This window comes from Ovis canadensis, chromosome 4 (genome assembly GCF_042477335.2).
Source record: "Ovis canadensis isolate MfBH-ARS-UI-01 breed Bighorn chromosome 4, ARS-UI_OviCan_v2, whole genome shotgun sequence".
NCBI classification, from domain to species: Eukaryota; Metazoa; Chordata; class Mammalia; order Artiodactyla; family Bovidae; genus Ovis; species Ovis canadensis.
In genome coordinates, this window is record NC_091248.1 from 112,077,144 (window position 1) to 112,096,062 (window position 18,919).

The 18,919-nt window shown below is 40.0% G+C and overlaps 1 protein-coding gene across 2 annotated transcripts in view; it reads left to right on the top strand.

Annotated features, from left to right (window-relative positions):
• The window catches only part of EXOC4 (exocyst complex component 4), a 798,914-nt gene that overhangs the window by 101,074 nt on the left and 678,921 nt on the right, over positions 1-18,919 (top strand). For both annotated transcript variants that reach the window (XM_069588401.1, XM_069588402.1), the window contains exon 7: positions 5,240-5,414. In XM_069588401.1, the coding sequence (XP_069444502.1) occupies positions 5,240-5,414 (175 nt within the window). The remainder of the gene's footprint in view (positions 1-5,239; positions 5,415-18,919) is intronic.

Here is an 18,919-nt window from a genome sequence, read left to right on the forward strand (position 1 = left end):
ATTATTTCCACTTTTAAGATTTTACTATTATTGTTTTACTAGTATTTTAATATCATGAATAATGCTGCAGTCAGCATTTGTGTACATGTTTTTGTATATATGTGTTTTTTGTCTTTCTTGGCTATGTACCTAGCTTCCCTGGTGGCTCAGAGCATCTCCCTCCAATGTGGGAGACCTGGGTTTGATCCCTAGGTCGGGAAGATCCCCTGGAGGAGGAAATGGTAACCCACTCCAGTATTCTTGCCTGGAGAATCCCATGGACGGAGAAGCCTGGTAGGCTACAGTCCACAGGGTCGCAAAGAGTCAGACATGACTGAGCGACTTCACTTCACTTGACTTCATGGTAATTCTATGTTTAATCTTTTGAGGGACCACCAAACTGTTTTCCAAAGCAGTTGCAGCGTTGTGCATTCTCACCAGCGCTGTTTGAGAGTTCAGATTTCTCGACATCCTTTCCAATGCTTTTTTGCCTGTTTTTTTCATTATAGCCATCCAGGTAGGTTGAAATGGTTGTCTCCTGGTTTTGGTTTGCATTTCTCTGATGGTTAAGATGTTGAGCATCTTCTGTTTGCTTATTGTCCAGTCATGTGTCTTCTTTGGAGAACTGTGTTTAATATATTCAAATCCTTTGTCCAATTTAAAATTTGGTTGTCATCTTGTTACTAGTTATAAGAAATCTTGAGATGTTTTAGATACAAATCCTTTATCAGGTAAATTATTTGCAAATAATTTTCTCCTGTTTCTTGAGTTGCCGTTTCACTTTCTGGATGATATCACTTGCAGCATAAAAATTTTAAATTTTACTGTCCGAGCTGCAGGTTTTATTGGTATATTCAAGATTGTTCCGTGGGGAGGCAGAGGAAGGTTTTCCTGTCTTGGAAACTGGTGGATGTTTCAAAGCAGGCAGAGTGGCAGGTAGACTCTCTCCACTTCTGGCCTGGTTCTTCTCCTTTTTTTCTTCCCCATGTTGCCTCACTTATGACTCTTGATGGTCACACTGTAACAGATCTATCTTGGTCTTGGTCCTCCAGGTGCTGTGGCCCTGTCTCAGCATTTTAATCAGAGATTGCTATTTCCATAATGTTACGATGCCATGGATCTCATTTTATACCTCAGTTCCCCCTTAGGTCTCTTTTCTAAACAGAGCACTGCCCCTCATTGCCGAGTTGCTCTTGTCCTGAGTAGTAGTCAAGGTGTGTGCAGTCATGGAGTCTGGTGGCCCTGGAGTTAACCGGCAACAGCCCCTCCCTTTGGAGGAGCCACCTCTCTTCCAGTGTGTTTTATCTCGGGTTTGTTAGGCCTGTACCTAGAACTTCATGCCATTGGGAAGTTGGGCACAAGTTTGTCTCATGCTTTTGAATGTCATGAATAAATATTTCATTTCATTTCAATCAGTATCGTTTCAACAAAAACAGACTCAGATTTGGAAAACAAATTTATGGTTACCAAAGGGGAACGATGAGGGGGAGGGATAAATTAAGAGATTGGGATTAACATATACCCAATACTATATATAAAATAATCATCAAGGACGTACTGTATAGCACAGGGAACTCTACTCAGTATTCTGTAATAACCTATATGGGAAAAGAATCCAATAAAGAATAGATAGTTGTTTATGTATAACTGAAGTTGATTCATTGGAAAAGACTCTGATGCTGGGAGGCATTGGGGGCAGGAGGAGAAGGGACGACAGAGGATGAGATGGCTGGATGGCATCACCGACTCGATGGATGTGCGTCTGAGTGAACTCCGGGAGTTGGTGATGGCCAGGGAGGCCTGGCGTGCTGCGATTCATGGGGCCGCACAGAGTCGGACACGACTGAGCAACTGAACTGACTGAAATCACTTTGCTATACACCTGAAACTAACAAAATATTATAAATCACCTATGCTGTGCTGTACCAAGTCGTCTCAGCTGTGTCTGACTCTTTGTGACCCCATAAAAAATCATTTTGAAAATGTTGGGGTATAGCATAGTGTTACTAAATTTTAGTTTTGTCAAGTAAGGACATTTGGCAATGTAGCTGCTGTCATGGAAATAAGATTTTTCTTATCAAGAGAATACCAAAAGGATAAAATTAGATATATTTACTTTTGTAAAACCTCAGTGTATGGTCTTACTTTTCTCTCTGCCACTGAAAAATGCATTGTGGTCTGTGGACTGACATTTGGGAACCACACTTTACACACTCAACATAAATCTTTATTTGAAAAGTAGAACCTTAGCTTAATCAGGTATATTCTCTAGTATGATGCCAGATACCATTCTTACCCAGATTATTTACCTACACTGAAATTAACTATTTCAGTTGTTAAGTTAGATATATCTTCCTGTCCGTTGTACTGCTCTCTGCTGATATGTGAGTAGATGTCGTAAAACAGAGGTGAATATGAAGAATTATTTTAGGTAAATGTGAGTATAAGTATGAATTGACCTTTACAAGTTAAAAAAAAAAATCCTCATTCAAAGGTAAAGTGGGTCCTGTTTACAAATACGGTGTATAATTCTGAATTATATATGTATATTCCAGACTGAGAGGCCTACATAAATTTTTATTGATTCTGTCTTGTCTAAATTAAAATGTCAAAGAGATATTAGTGTTTTATCATGAGATGGTTACTGGCTGTCACGTTAGCACATTAATTATAGTAATTGGGCAGTAAAGAAGCCATAGGAATAGATAATATGCTATACGTTTTGATGAGATTATAGTTATAGCCTCTTATTTATGGTAATAAAATCTTGTTAATTGACATCGCCAACAAGCTCTTTTGCTTTCCTTTTGTGCTTTCCAGGTTGGTTCATAAGTCTCCTTAGGAACTATGAACCGAGAGCCGCAGATTATATAATAAAAGTCACATTCCAAGATTGTACTCATTCATGGTATACACATGAAATTAATTTAGCAGATATTTGCTGATCATTCTTCTGAGTGCTCCAGTGTATACAGTGATATACAGAGCAGTGTCTGCTCTAAAAGACTAGTAATGGGGAAGGGAGGTGAAATGTCTGTATAGAAATAAATGTGACCCACATTGATTGAGTCACGTATGTTAGCCACATGTGATAAGTTCCTTAAAAGTGGGATGCACTCAAGTCCAGAAAAGGAAAGAATGATTCCAAGCATGGGTGACCAGTGATGCTGGAAGGCTCAGAGGTGGGGGAATTACTCTGCATCATGATATAAGCTCTGAGCCGTCTCTGAATATACATTTGTGTTGTAGAAAAATACAGTGAGAGGTAGATGGCTGGATGCACTGACATGGAAATCAGCTTTTGTTCTAGGCTCAGCTGCCTTGCAACCTCATTTTGTGCCCTTGAGTATATAAAATTGATGTAATAATATGTGTCCAGCATCTCTCACTATGAAAAATGAGATAATGCGGAGGCCTTAAGCTACTCCCTGTGGTGAAAGTCAGATTGCTTGGCAGGTGTTTTTTGTTTTTTGTTTTTTGTTTTCAGGCAGGTTAGGCTACACATTTGAATGGGAGTAAGCTCAGCTTTCCATGACTAAAAGGATTAGTGTCCTTACCAGAGTGCCCAATTTATTGCTAGAGAATAGCATATTCTGTGTAACATTTGAACTGTTGTCTAAAAGATTGCTTGAATTCCTTAGAAAAACTTCTTATATGAACATCCAGTATAGTGATCACTGAATGATGTTAAAAAGGAAATAGCTGTGTATTGAGCTGCTACTGCTGGTTTATGGCCTTTACAATTCTCTTTAAAATTTTTACACCATGTCCATTTTTAAAAATTGAAGTATAATTGATTTACAACATTAGTTTCAGATGTACAGCAGAGTGATTCAATTCTCTCTATATTTATATATTATTTTCCATTACAGATTTATCACAAGATATTAAATGTAGTTCCTTCAGTTCAGTTCAGTTCAGTCACTCAGTCGTGTCCGACTCTTTGTGACCCCATGAATCGCAGCATGCCAGGCCTCCCTGTTCATCACAATCTCCCAGAGTTCACTCAGACTCACGTCCATCGAGTCCGTGATGCCATCCAGCCATCTCATCCTCGGTCGCCCCCTTCTCTTCCTGTCCCCAATCCTTCCCAGCATCAGAGTCTTTTCCAATGAGTCAACTCTTCTCACGAGGTGGCCAAAGTACTGGAGCTTCAGCTTTAGCATCATTCCTTCCAAAGAAATCCCAGGGTTGATCTCCTTCAGAATGGACTGGTTGGATCTCCTTGCAGTCCAAGGGACTCCAACACCACAGTTCAAAGGCATCAATTCTTTGGCGCTCAGCCTTCTTCACAGTCCAACTCTCACATCCATACATGACCACAGGAAAAACCATAGCCTTGACTAGACAGACCTTAGTTGGCAAAGTAATGTCTCTGCTTTTGAATATACTATCTAGGTTGGTCATAACTTTTCTTCCAAGGAGTAAGCGTCTTTTAATTTCAAGGCTGCAGTCACCATCTACAGTGATTTTGGAGCCCAAAAAAATAAAGTCTGACACTGTTTCCACTGTTTCCCCATCTATTTGCCATGAAGTGATGGGACTGGATGCCATGATCTTCGTTTTCTGAATGTTGAGCTTTAAGCCAACTTTTTTGCTTTCCTCTTTCACTTTTATCAAGAGGCTTTTTAGCTCCTCTTCACTTTCTTCCATAAGGGTGGTGTCATCTGCATATCTGAGGTTATTGATATTTCTCCCGGCAATCTTAATTCCAGCTTGTGCTTCTTCCAGTCCAGCGTTTCTCATGATGTACTGTGCATATAACTTAAATAAGCAGGGTGACAATATACAGCCTTGACGTACTCCTTTACTGTACAATAAATTCTTAGTATCTATTTTATTTATAGTAGTTTGTATCTCTTGATCCCGTACTACTAATTTATCCCTCCCCGCTTCCTTTCCCATTTGGTAACTATAAGTTTGTCTTCTGTATCTGTGATTCTTTTTCTGTTTTGTGTGTAGATTCATTTGTATTTTTTTTAGATCTCAGTGTTGACTGATATTGTAAAATAACTTGTGTTTCACTGTCAGATTTCACCATGTCCGTTTTATAACAGAGGAAACTGGGGCCTAGATAAAATTTCAGAGGTTAGACAACTATTTGAAGTGCAGCCCGTTGAAATGCAGCGTGCTGTTTAACATGGCTGTGTGCTGCTTTAGCCTGATGCTTTTCTTGTAGCCCAGTGTCAATCAGGTGTGTGTGTGTGTGTGTGTGTGTGTGTGTGTGTGTATGTATGTAAATGTTTGTTTTTTTCACCAGGCTACTTCTAGAACTGCTGGAGTTGCTGTTTGACAAGTTTAACGCTGTAGCCGCGGCGCACTCTGTGGTCCTGGGATACCTGCAAGATGCTGTGCTGACTCCACTGAGTCAGCAGGAAGATGTCAAATTGTATGACATGGCAGATGTGTGGGTGAAGATCCAAGATGTTCTGCAGGTAAGGCCCTTTGACAAAGGGTGCCATCTTGATTCAGAATCACAGGTAGGAACATAAAAAAACCAGCCACCTAAAATATTTCCTTACTCATAAACAGAGTGAGAATGTCGTGTTTCTCTTTAAAGGTGATGGTTGCTGATGTAATGGAGTACTGTCATCTTCAAAATACCTTTAAAATAAAGTGTTTTTGGCCAGACCTTAAAATTGGGACATTCTTAATATGTAGCAATCAGGTATCTTTTATAGTATTTGACTTCCTGTTGTAATGTACGTTACTTTGCTGGAATTAGTCATATGTTTATGTAAGCAGTATGAAAATGTTCTTAAACACTGTTTTATAAACATACATGTAGCTTAATTTTATGACCATTTTTCGTACCGTCAGCTCTTAAATATGTTGGGGTAAAAGACAGGTCAAAAGCTTATATTGAGAGATGAAGATAAACCTGTAAAGTATAAATGCATCACTTTGGTTTGTTGATGATCGGAGCAATGATATTAATGTTTGGTGTGATGCTGCAGAGGTGGTATTTAGAAATTTTATTATATTTTCTCTCCATGCGCCAGGAAAATGTATTTGATTTGGCCAGATGAAAATGAGAAATACAATTAAGAGTTAGCTGAAACAAATTTGACATAGCTCAATAGAAGTGACTTGGTTAGACATCATCTACTAATAGGAAAAATAATAAGTATATACAGGGAATTGAAAAATGTAGCTATGTAGAAATGAAATTATTTGCATAGCAAATAGGAGTCTTTGCAGGAAAAAATAAATCATGAATGTAAATTGTAGTCATTTTCGAGAGTATAGGCATGCTCTTGGTGGATTGATTGATTCCTGGTTATTCATTAGACAGTTTTTTGGAGGTAGTCTGTGCTTTATTAATGGTTCACTAGAAAGAATATAGATTGCAACTATATTCCTTGAGTTTGTTTTGCTGCTATGTTGATTACCATGCACCCATAGTAGGTGCTTGTTGAATATTTGTGTATTGAATAAAATATCTTTATTTTTCAGAAACTGGTTATTTAATATTTTATGTCTTGGTTTGTTCATCTGTCATGGAAACAAACTTTTCAGGTTACATGCTTATTTTAAGGATAAGACAGTAGATTTTTTAAAATTAATTTTTATTGATGTATAGTTGCTAAGATTATAGATTTTTAAAGCTGTTTCAAAAATTGTTAGAATTAAATTCATTTGGTTCTGTCCATGATGAGGTTACCTCCTACCCAAAGTGACTGGAAACTGGATGGACTCAGGTAATCAGAATGGTTAGTTGAGAGAAGAGAATACATGAGGTCAGTTTCACCTTCATCCCAGCTTCTTCTCTGGGGATGCTTTCCAAACTGTGACATAGAAAAGGGAACAGACATTAGCAGACTCCAAGCAGATGAAGCAGAGGTCAGGTTTCAGGGATGTGGAGGCAGCTGCAGCTTGTGGATTAGGACACCAAAGTCGAGGGAATTGCAGTGAAGGAGCCCCAGAAATCTGAAGAGAGTGCTGTTGAGCCTTTGGTCAGAGATGAAGTTTCACACACTCCACGGCGTGGCAAATAGCTATCACGGGACTGTGAGCTGAATGGAAACTGCGCAAGTTGCCAAATGCTGGGAAGCACTGGAGTTCAGACCAGCCAGTGTAAGGACTTGGTGAACATCCTGTGCTTTCAGATGTCCCCAGAAAGGTTATGTTTTAGGACTTGGGCTATTCTAGCCCTATAGTAAGGGATACTATACTTTCACGTAATAAAGCTCCAAACCAGGTTTCTACAGTGTTAGCCCTCCACTCGTGAATTAACCTCCTGCCAGAACGAAACTGACTCCAAAGTAACATAATCCAGATTCTCGATAATGATTCACCACATTGTCCAGCATACAACTATTATACTTGCAAAAAAGCCGAAAAATGACTCATCACTAGAATTTTAAAAATGTGATAAAGATTAATATCTGAAATGGAAAATATGCCAGATGTATTTAGCCACAGATTGCATGCTGTAGAAGAAAGAATTCGAAAACTTCAACAAAAATCTATCAAAACCAACCAAAACTATGAAGTACAGGGAGAAATAGACTGAAGAGAACAATGAACAAAGCCATAATGTCCTGTGGGACAATATCATGGAATCCAACATGTGTGTGGCTGCAAGTATAGACAGTGGGGAGAGAGATGGGGGCAGTCAGTTATTGGAAGAAACTGTGACCCCAAATTTCTAAATTTGTTGAAAAACATAAACCCACAGATACAAGAAGCTCAACAAATCACAAGGAAGATTAACACAAAGAATGCCATACCTAGACATATTATCATCAGGTATCTGAAAAGCAAAGAAAAAATCTTCAAGGTAGCCAGAGGAAAAAAGGACACACTACCTATAGGGAACCAGTGATAAAATTTTTTTTTTCACTAACTTCTCATTAGAAATAGTACAAGCCAGACAGAAATCGGTGTATATCATCTTGAAAGATAGGGAAAATTTACCTCCAGTTTGATACCTAGTCCCATCCTTGACCTTCTGAATAAGAATCACTGTGGATAAGCACTGGATTTTGTGGGGTTGTTTCAGCTCCTAAGGTGATTCATTTGTTTGAGATCCTGTAATTGGGAGCTGTTGGCTTTGGGCCAGTGGTTCTCAAAGTATGTTTCTTGGACCAGCAGTATTTGTGTTACCTGGGAGCATGTTAAAAATGCAGATTTTTATTTCTACTTCATAGTTACTGAATCAGAAAGTCTAGGGGTGCGGCCATACATTCTGTATTTTAATAATCCTTTCAGGTGACCTATATGCACGTCCAAGTTTGAGGACCTTTGTTTTAGGTGATACTGGCCCATTGTGGATTTTGACTGGCATACGGTAGCATTGAAAGGGCTGGGTGTAGAGGCTGGAGACTAAAGCAATGCTACTATTAGTATTTTGTATGCTAATGGAGAATCAGTGGGTTATATTATTTGAGATGTTGTCTTATAGTGAAGTAAACGACAGGCTTTCATGGAGCATGTTAGAGGAGTACAGTAAAGAGAGAAAGATTTGTAAACCTTTAGGAGTCTTTTGGAAACTAAAACCATGTAGTTGACTTTTGCTGCTCTTTCGTATGACAGATATTTTAGTGATGTTTTAATGTTTAAGCTATTGGGGCCAACTAAGTGCTCTTATCGTCTGTCGACCCCTTCTCCTGCTCTCTATCTTTCCCAGCATCAGGGTCTTTTCCAGTGAGTTGGCTCTTCTCATCAGGTGGCCAAAGTATTGGAGCTTAGGGCCAATTTAGTTTTCTTAAACTTGTTGGTGGAATGCTCTTTAAGTTAAGATCATTCCTGGAGAACAGAGTTGAGAACCATGGATGCCTGCAGTTAAGCAGGTACCTACATGAGTGAAGGTGGTGGGATCATATAAATGGAGTTGCAGGTGTTACAGAGTTTGAATTTTAGTGTTTCTTTGAATGGAAAGTGTTTCTTGCTGAAAAATTGAAATGCTCTTTTGTGTATTAAATCTTGGAAAAGAAAACAATTTTTGATCATGTAGACTTTGGCAGCCTTTCTCCACTGGAACCTGGGCTGTCCCTGGCAGGCAGAATCCGTTGTGTAGTTGGAAGGCTCATTTGTCTCAGCGTGTTTGTGTCTGGAGACAGCTGTGTGTGGAGACAAGGCTGTAGCTATCACAGTAACAGGGTGTCAGCGTTTTCTCCTGGTGTCGGCTCTGTGGCCACACACCGTTGAACTCCCTTTTCAATTTTACACTCTTTTTGAAACTGTGATAATAGGAATACATGTTTTTGTCCCTCTGAGCAGCAGCAGTACCTTCCAAAGTGTCACCTGCTTGAAGACATGCCTGTCATACCATTGACTGCACATTTTTAAGTGTATAAGACTGTGGTATACTAGAAACACAAAATACTCCATTTCTTGTGGGATTTAACAGAGGAAGTAAGAGGATCACTTTGAACAAACATATATTTCAGGTGTTTTGATTCCGGGAAAAAAAACAACAACTCATTTTTTCCCTCATCTCTTTTCAAAACAAAACTGCTTGCTTTGTCATTGTTGGCTTACGTGTGTAACCAACCCCTGAATGTACCAGATAGTGTTGTGCAGATGGAAGCGGAGGGTGGTAATTACACTGTCGAACCAGTGGCGGTGACACCACAAGACACTTCACTTTACAGTGCCCCGAAGCAGAGACAGAATGGAACATCATCTTACTTTTGTTTACTGCCACCGAAATGTTTACATAGTGATAAAACTACCCTCATGCAGAGAGAACTTGAAGTTTGCTGTCAGATATGAAAATCCACAAATTGTATTGGTACTGACCCATGACCTGGAGGGTTTTCCAAGGAGACAATTGCAATTTCTATTTTGAATCCACGTCTGAAACTAGGTTATTCTTAGATTTTTACTTCATTTGATATTTTGGTTAGCTGAGGATTCTATTCCCCTTAGAGGAAAACTAGGTTCCCCTCCCGCCCCCAAGTATTTTAGGCTGGAGAACTTGTGAGATTATTCTTGCAGAAATAGTTTCTCTTCATTTTGCAGCCTTTAAAGCTCTTTGATAGCTGCTATTTTGAGTGGCATATTAAAGACATGCTGTCAGCCAGGCCGTTGAGTCTTCAGAAAGGTGCTAGGATGTTTGTTCTGTCTTGTCAATGGATAGTGTGCTGCCCGATGAATGGGATGCAGTTAACATGTGCAAGTTAAAGGAGAAATCTTCTGAATTTAAGTCAGTTTCCATTGCCTAGGACTCTCCGTATGTTCATTACTGAAAGCAGGAAGCGCTGGGCAGCCAAGGAGATCCCTCTGGTTCCCAGTGCGTTTGTGGCAGTTGCACAAGTTCAAGGCTCCGTTACAGCACCGGAGAGTCATATGTAGAGCTCAGCTTGCCCTGGCCTCCTTTTAAACTGTTTCAGTCAGCGATTTAAATGCCTACCTTGGTTTGGACTTTGACATGTTGACATTCAACTGGAAAACCTATGGTATTTTTAGTTAACTCATTTAGTCGAAAAAATTTTAGTTCTTGTATTTTTAAAGATTTTGGGTTGAGGAATATGTCTTCTTAGGAATTTTACTAAGTGTATGTAAAGAAGTTTTATTTATACCTGTATATGTATACATGTTTTCAAATTGTGAAAATTAAGGATTTCAGGATTTAGTGGATATCAGTCACTGAATAGAGATTTGGCTTTTCCAATCCTAAAATGCCAGGTATTTTGTTAAATTCAGTAAAATTGATTTAAGCCCTTGCTTTACCACATAGGGTCAAAAAAATAATCTCATTTATGTTTGTTGAAAGTGGCTTCAGGTTAGATAACCTGAATGTTCTGAATATCTTAGTAGTCACAGCTATTAGTAGTCGTTGAACCTTCCTCCCAATCAGAATGACCTGTGGATCCTACATCTACAAAGCCTCTTTTAATAGAATTCCAACTGATTCTAGTGCACAATCTGGTTAAGAGCTACGATGAGCAAGTAGTTATAGATGTGGTCATATTAAAACCAAGACTATTAGGAGACAAGTCTTAAGGGCTGGGAGAAGTTTGTAAGAAGTGAGTTTAGTTTTTTATTTGGAAAGATGTGCGACTGTGGCATGTTTAGGAGGGAATGTGTGTTCTGTGAAGTAAATAATGATAGCATGTTGAAGCTCCATGAAGACAGGAAAATGCTGTTTAATATCTACACACTTTAAAGGGGAAAGGAAAACTAAATGACTGTGCTGTAATTAATCTCCATTTAGAGATTTTGGTCAACTTTACTTATTAGCCCAAAGATAGCAAACCCTCTCCCCACCCCTATTTATTACTTATATAAGTTTTTCAGGTTTATATTAATGGAAGTTCGTTATTTTTAACTAAGGGAAAAGACTTTTCTTTTTTAAGATGTATAAGTAAAAGAAGTTTATGAAATTAATTTTGCAGGGAGCTGGGACAAAAACATAACTAACAATAATACAGAGCTGTTTATGGTCCCGGGGAAAAATTTCAGAGGAAGGGGTCCAAATGGGTTAAAGTACTTGAGCTCATGGGCAAGGAGAGATTTGGAACATCCAAACATGATTAGGGTTGAATACGTAATACAAATAGTATTATAGAGGGCTAGGAAGAATGGAGGTTTTTTGGATCAGTTTAGGAAAGTGTTACCAAAAATGAATTTGAATAATTTTGGCTGCCATAGAGACCTTTAAATAATCGAGACTGGGCAATTTGGACTTGCGTCTTTTGGCCATAGGCTGCCATTACAATTTTTTTTTTTTTTATTACTGGAAACATCAAATATGTTCAGAAATACAAAGAAATGTATAACGAACCCCCATGCACCCATTGTCACATTTTCAGTTTCCCATGCTACCAATATATAGTCCTGTTGTCTCATTTCTACCCCTGCCCATTTCCCTTTTCCTTATTTTAAAAAAGTCCTAGAGAGCTTATTGTTTTATCTGTAGTCCAGTATGAATCTCAGAAAGATAAGGTCTCCTTTTAAAAACTATAATCATACCTAAAGGCATAATTTTCTTACTATCAGATATCCAGCCAGTGTTCATATTTCCCGTTTCTCAAATGTCCTAATTGTATGTTTTTTACAGTTTATCTGAATCAGGATTCAAATAAGGTTTAAACACAACAGTGTGCTTATTAAGTTTCTTGAAACTCTTTTAATGTATAATTTCCTGTCCATCTCATTTTTACCTCTTGAAATTTATTTATTGGCAAAGCCAGATCGTTTGTCCTGTAGAATTTCCTACATTCTGGCTTTTAGTGATTGCTTCCCCACAGTGTCTTTTGCTATTTATTGATGTTCCTAACTTAGGTCAAGAGGCTTCATCAGATTTAAATTGTTCTGAGGAGGGCATGATTACTTCATAGATGATGGTTGATGTTATACTTTTTCAATAGAGGAGTGAGATGGTGAAAGCAGTATTTTTAGGATGAGTTTTCTGGCAGCAATGTTCACAGTGAATCACTGGAGAAGGAAATGGATGGAGAGATACCAATTAGAAGGCAAGTTCAATCGATATAAGAAGGAGGGGCTAGACTAGGGCAAGGCCCATGAAGAAAAAGAACACAGAGCTAAGAGAGAGCTTTTGAAAGAGTGAATTTTCTGAGCGTTTTAACATTGACTCTAAGAAATGGAGAGTCTCAAGTCAGGGTGAAGTTTTGAGCCTGTGTGGTTGGGAATTAGGATCAAGAAGATAGTGCTTTGTGCCTGTTAAATGTGAGGCGTTAACAGAATATCCCCATAGAATTGTGTTTCAGGCAACTAGAGACGGGACCCTGGAGGCTAGGGGAGAGCTTAGGGTGGGAGATAGAAATTTAGGGACCGTCTGTCTGCCTGTGGATAATAGCTGACTCTATACTAGTGGACCAGCTCAGAAGCTCCTGAGTGTAAGAGTGAAGCGAGGACTGTTTTCCTTCGGTGCATGCGTGCGTGCTCAGTCATGTCTGACTGTTTTGTGACCCCATGGACCATTGCCCGTCAGACTCCCCTGTTCATGGAATTTTCTAGGCAAGAATACTGGAGTGGGTTGCTATTTCCTTCTCCAGGGGATCTTCCCAACTCAGAGATCAAATGTATGTCTCCTGCATTGGCAGGCAGGTTCTTTACCATTGCACCACCTGGGAAGCCCTGCTTTCCTTTGGTAGTCCATCAGTTCAGTCAGCTCTCCAATGTTGCTCCAACCAGCATATGTTATAGTTCCTAGAGATTGAGGCTTCTAACAGGGATGCCACATTTTGCCTTTCTTTGTGTCTGCTTTTTTCCATTATGTATGGTTGATACGGTAGCAATTTTTGAGCAGGACCCAAATGCTGTTCCAGTTAGAGATGGTGGCTTTCAGATTCTGGCCATTCCTTAGGGGATGTGGACAGACACCTTGGAGAGGGACTAAAAGCCTATTTTAACAGATCTGCAAGTGATCCCCAGAGGAACTGAACAAACAAAGCAAGCAGGACAAAAAGTCCATTGGGCCAGCCATTAGGAAGAGACCCTGGAGTTGGGATAATGTGAGGTTTATTTCCCTCATAATCCCTGGACCAGGCTACACCGTGGCTATATCATGACTGAGAACTGGTATGTGAGGCTGGCTCCAAGAGTTTCCTGATATGTTCCCTGTTTCTTCTCTCAGATCCACCAGAACTCCAGGGAATGTGGTTAATGGGAAGCCACAAAAAGTAAATATAGTCATTAAAAGTCCTGCCTGACTTAAAGGAGCTTAAGAAGCTGTTACTCAGAGATCTCTCAAACTGCTTTACAGCATCTCATTCACCACCTGTGTGTCATGTACACTTTTGCTTATAGAAGGATGGACAGAATACAGTTTTGCTCCCAAATCTATACCTATAATACCATTCAGGTGCTGAAAAAACCTGAGCCCTTCACAGAAGAATTGTCTTCAGAATCATTTTAAGTTATGTTATCCTTAAGATTATAGCAAATTGTATAGCATTCAAAGGTGCATTTTTTTTTTTTAAAGTATTTCTGGTCTTCCCAGAAGTCTTTGTTGGTGTTGTTGGAGTGGCACGGTGGTGAGAGGCATGGATCTTTTTTGATGAGCTCCCTAAAAGTTTTGAAGGATTTTTAAAAAATAAAAAGTGAGCAATGATAGCAAAATGCAACACTTGGGATAGGATTCCATCTAAGGAGAAGAAGAAGGGCTGCCTCCAAGTGAACTGCAGCAGATGACGCAACCTCAGCACGGAATAGCCAGTTTCACGGGGGTGATAAATTTTGACAGCACATTAGTTATGTGTTAGCAGCGTGATATGGCAATGAAAAAGGCCAGCGCTATTTTGGGCTGTGCTGCACGAAACAGCGTCTCCTCCTGGAGCTGAGATTGATCATCTCCATCTCCCCGGCTTGGGGGAGATAGCATCTGGGTTGCTGCCTTGAGTGTCAGGCACGTGTGCACCAGAATGACAGACAAACGGGTGGGAATCCCAAGCCGAGCGTCTGTAGTGATGAAGGACTTGAGATGAGGCACGTTTCAGTGCTTTTTGGAGAACTAGCATGTTTAGGAACAAGCACGGAAGCCAACAGAGGTTAACCTTTTCGGAGATGGGATGACACTGAAGAAACGAGCGTCATTGTGAAGTTAGTCACTCAGGGAGTCATGACTCTCCAATAGTTGGCATTGATACGATACAGAGCACTTTTCAGGGGTTGCTTAAGTGTTTTCACAGAGAGCAGATCATCAAAAAGGGCCCCAAAGTAAAATTAAGTACTTGTTTATAGTCAACCATGTTTTTAATACAAAGGAATACAAAATCACGATGGATAATGTAGGTCTGATGCTTTTGATTGGAAAATCGAATGCAGGTGTTGAACTTGGAACAATGAGGGTGAGACCTTTACAGTGATTTTTAAAAATTCAAATGTGAAATGAACACAGTAGTATAGATGAGCACAGCAGAAAAACAGACATGCAGAATGTCAGCTGACGTGTCAGGGTATTTCTACAGTGAGAACTGTTGGGCCATAGGATGGTCCCCTAGGAAAGTGGAGTTGAATATCATCGGCCATTTGATCCTGACAGAACTGAATGTGTATCAGTTGGGAAATAGACTGAACATCCCTGCACCTCTTTTATTTCTTTCTTCTCTGATTCTGGGTCCTGGTTGATGATCTGTTCACCTGCTGCGATCAGAAAGAAATACCACCTCTTGTTTTCCTCCACCCAGGCACATTTTAGATGCTCTGCTGATTGACATAAGCTAAAGTGGAGATTCATTGCCCTGAGGTTGACCCAGCAACAGAGTCGCCTGATCTTAGAGAATTACTCCCCTGTGTTTGAGATGCAGGTCAATAGGGTCCCTCACTGGAGGCAGATACTTTTGATCAAGAGGGGTGCTGGGTATGGGGTCAGGATCTTCATTAGAGACACCTAATAACCCTGTAGGGTTGCCAGCTGGCCTCCCTGGGGTGCAGCGGAGTAGAAGAGCTTCAGGAGTGAATACCAGTCCCGTCCCACCTGCTCCTCCCAGGATTTTAATTTAAGGAAAAAGGGTATTCAGGTTAGGTGATCATAGACTCTTCCTCTATCCTGTAAAAATGTGATAATTCCAAGATTTTCGATAATTAAGGGCTTGAAAGAAAAGCTTGACTCCTTATGGTATGGTGGTGGTGCACATGCCAGTCTTTGTAGTAGCATCATTGTATAGTAAAAGAAGCAAATTGGAAATGCAAATTAAATTTAGGTTTATTACAAATGATCTATTTCCTTGTATTAGGTAGGTTGTGCATAAGGTGTTTTCTTTTTCTCTTAGTCATTCAAGGGTTCCCACAATTTGGACAAAGCCTGTTTTTCCTTCTTTAGTTTACCCTTGTCCTGTGTGCCATGCTGTGCTCAGTCGCGTCTGACTCCTTTGTGACCCTGTGGACTGTAGCCCTCCAGGCTCCTCTGTCCGTGGGATTCTCCAGGCAAGAATACTGAAGTGGGTTGCCCTTTCCTTCTCCAGGGGATCTTCCCGACCCAGGGATTGAACCCAGGTCTCTTAGTTTCCTGCCATGGCAGGTGGACTCTTTACCACTGAGCCATTTGGGAAGTCCTGTAGAGATGCTGTATTCTAATTAAATTAGTCTCTCTCTGTCCTCCAGATATGACACTGTCCCTTCTCACAGCAACACTTGTTGGTCCTGTACATCCTTCCCACTGTCTTTGCCCTCATGCCTGAATATCTTCTCTAATATACTCCAGTCTTCTCTGCGTTATCTCATCTGGAAGCACTCACTGAGCATTTCCTTTCAAGAACTCATTGCCCTTGTATTACTACTTGTTCAACACGTCTTGTTAGTTCTCTGTTCTTTGCTGAATCTACATCTTTTCAGTCAGGTAGAAGTCCTCTGGAGGATCATTCCTTATACATCAATCAGTTTCTCACCGTGCTTTCCCACATGCAGTTTTTAATTCCTTTTTCAACTAGACTTTAAGCCTTTTGAGAGAAGGAGTGGGACTGTGTTTATTAGCTGTGAGTTCCCTGCCTGCCCCCAAATTTGGTACCACTTCCTATGTTCAGTATATACCTAATTAACATTTCTTGAATGAATGAATAGTAGATACCCAATACATATCAATTGAACAGTTGATTTTAGGACTGTATTTTAATGTATTTATTTGGGCTGGTCTGGGTCTTCGTTGCTGCATGTGGACTTTCTCTGGTTGCAGCAAGCAGAGACTGCTCGCTACTTGCGGTGCATGGACTTCTCATTGCAGTGATTTCTCTTGCTGCACAGGCTCAGTAGTTGTGGTACATGGGTTCAGTTGCCCTGCGGCATGTGGAATCTTCTTGGGCCAAGGATCAAACCTGTGCCCCCTGCACTGGCAGGCAGATTCCCAACCACTGGACTACCAGGAAAGTCCTAGGATTGAATTTTACATGCTTTGTAATTGTGATGAACTTTGTAGATTTAAAAGTCATGTATTAATAGCAGAGGACTCATAAAGCTTTGTGACAACGAAGACTTGAAAGACTGCTGCGTTCCCAGGAGAGCAGTTCATCCTCTCCTTCACTGGATGGCAGTGAAATCATCCCTGGGGTTTCTCTTGATCAGGCAGAATAGCTCCAGGTTCCACATAAGGGGCATGAAATAATGTTGGCAAGAGAAACTGTTAATAATTGAGACCATCACCAGCTTGTTAGTATTGGGTTGGTCAAAAAGATCATTAGAGTTTTTTCTGTAGGATGTTATGGAAAAACCTGAACAAACTTTTTGGTCAACCCCATAGATAACAGTGCTTGCTTATCAGCATCATTTTCACTGTGAGTATGACAATACTTTTTAGGGGCTTCCCTGGTGGCTTAGATAGTAAAGAATCTGCCTGCAGTGCTGGAGACCCAGGTTCGATTCCTGGGTGGGGAAGATCCCTTGGGGGAAAAAATGGCAACCCACTCCAGTATTGCCTGCAGAATCCCACAGACAGAGGAGCCTGGCAGGCTACAGTCCTTGGGGTCTCAAAAAGAGTTGGACATGACTGAGCGACTGACACAGGCACTGAGGATACTTTTGGAAGAATGGTGACAATAGTTGGCTAAGTCAAAACGATCCCCAAACTGCCCTTAGTTCTTTGGGGGAAAAAAAAAAGATTTTACGGTTTGATTTTTCATTTCGATTGTCTTATCCACATTAAGTAAGTTCTTGTTCATATCTTGCTGTAAGTGAACCACGTTTGCTGTAAACTGAATCCACTTCTTTCAGTGATGTGTTTTGTGTGTAATTGCCTTCTTTGAGTGCTAAGTCTTACTGAGTGTTACTGTGGAATTCTTCTGAGTAAATGCTAGTTAATAAGAGCATGCATTTTGCTGAGGGGCAGCTGCCAGGGAGCAGCATGGGGGTGTGTCCTCAGAGTGTGGTTTGTGAGGTGGTCTGTGGTCCTCCAGGGGATGAGGTGCTGTGGAATGTAAGGCTTTTATTTTAACTCCTGGGCCACTATACAGAAAAAAGCCGTGCTAACATTATTGATGATACTTTGGCATACCAAAGAATTAAACAAAAAAAGTCATCTTAATTTTCAGCTCCATTAGAGATGCAAGAGTCACAAAAGATGTTTGCCAAGTGGGAAGGGACTAAATTGGTAGGCAAAAAAAAATTTAATTTCAAGCTTCAAGAGGATGTTACAAACCTAGCATTAAAAAAGATCCAGCCAAAGGTGACAGTGCCCTTTTTAAAGACCAGCAAAGTTACAAGAGGGGGAAGAATGGTCAAAAGGAACTATAAGAATATGAAATTAAAATTGCCATAATTGAGTCCGTTTATGGTAGTAAATTACTTCTGAGAGCCTCAATTTGGAGGTGCCCAGCTAGTTTATGGTAATTAGTATCATTTTGCCGTGGTCGCCAAGTCTTTATATGTTGTTGCTGGTCAAAGAGTGGTACTTTTGCCTGTCTATTTTTTTTTTTTAAGCTGGTAGCAATTGGAGATGATGAAAATCCATTTACTTGGGGAAGGGTAAAGGTGAAATTCCTAAAATGAAACAAGGATGCTTAAATTGCTCACTTGGAAGGAAGTTTCCACTTTTAATAAAAACAATACTCTTATAATTTTCTTCTACCTACATATAAACACCATTCCAGTATATATGATGAGCTGTTGTTTGTCTTCTGGGATCATTAATCAGAGGAATAGAGAGATGAGAAAGTGTATGCCATGAAGAGCTGTGCTCTTTTCTTTAAAATAAAAACTTGGAGGCAGGCAGAAAAGCCTGGGAAAACACTCATCTTTATATTTATTTGCTCTTGGTTTTATATCTACTGCAACTGCTCTCATCCATGGCCAACTCAGAGCTGATAGGGCAGGAGCAGTTCACAGCATTAAAGGAGCGAGTGAATAGGACCTCAGAACTGTGGTTGTGAGTGCAGTTAGATTATTTTATTTAGACCCTATGTGACTCTGGAGCCAGTGAGTTTTACTGCTTAAGTAAAAAAAAAAAAATTATATGTTATACACACAGTATTTAGAAAGGAAAAAGCCATCTGTTCATTCTGCCTTCATTTCTGTGGGGAGTTAATCTGACATGAATCAC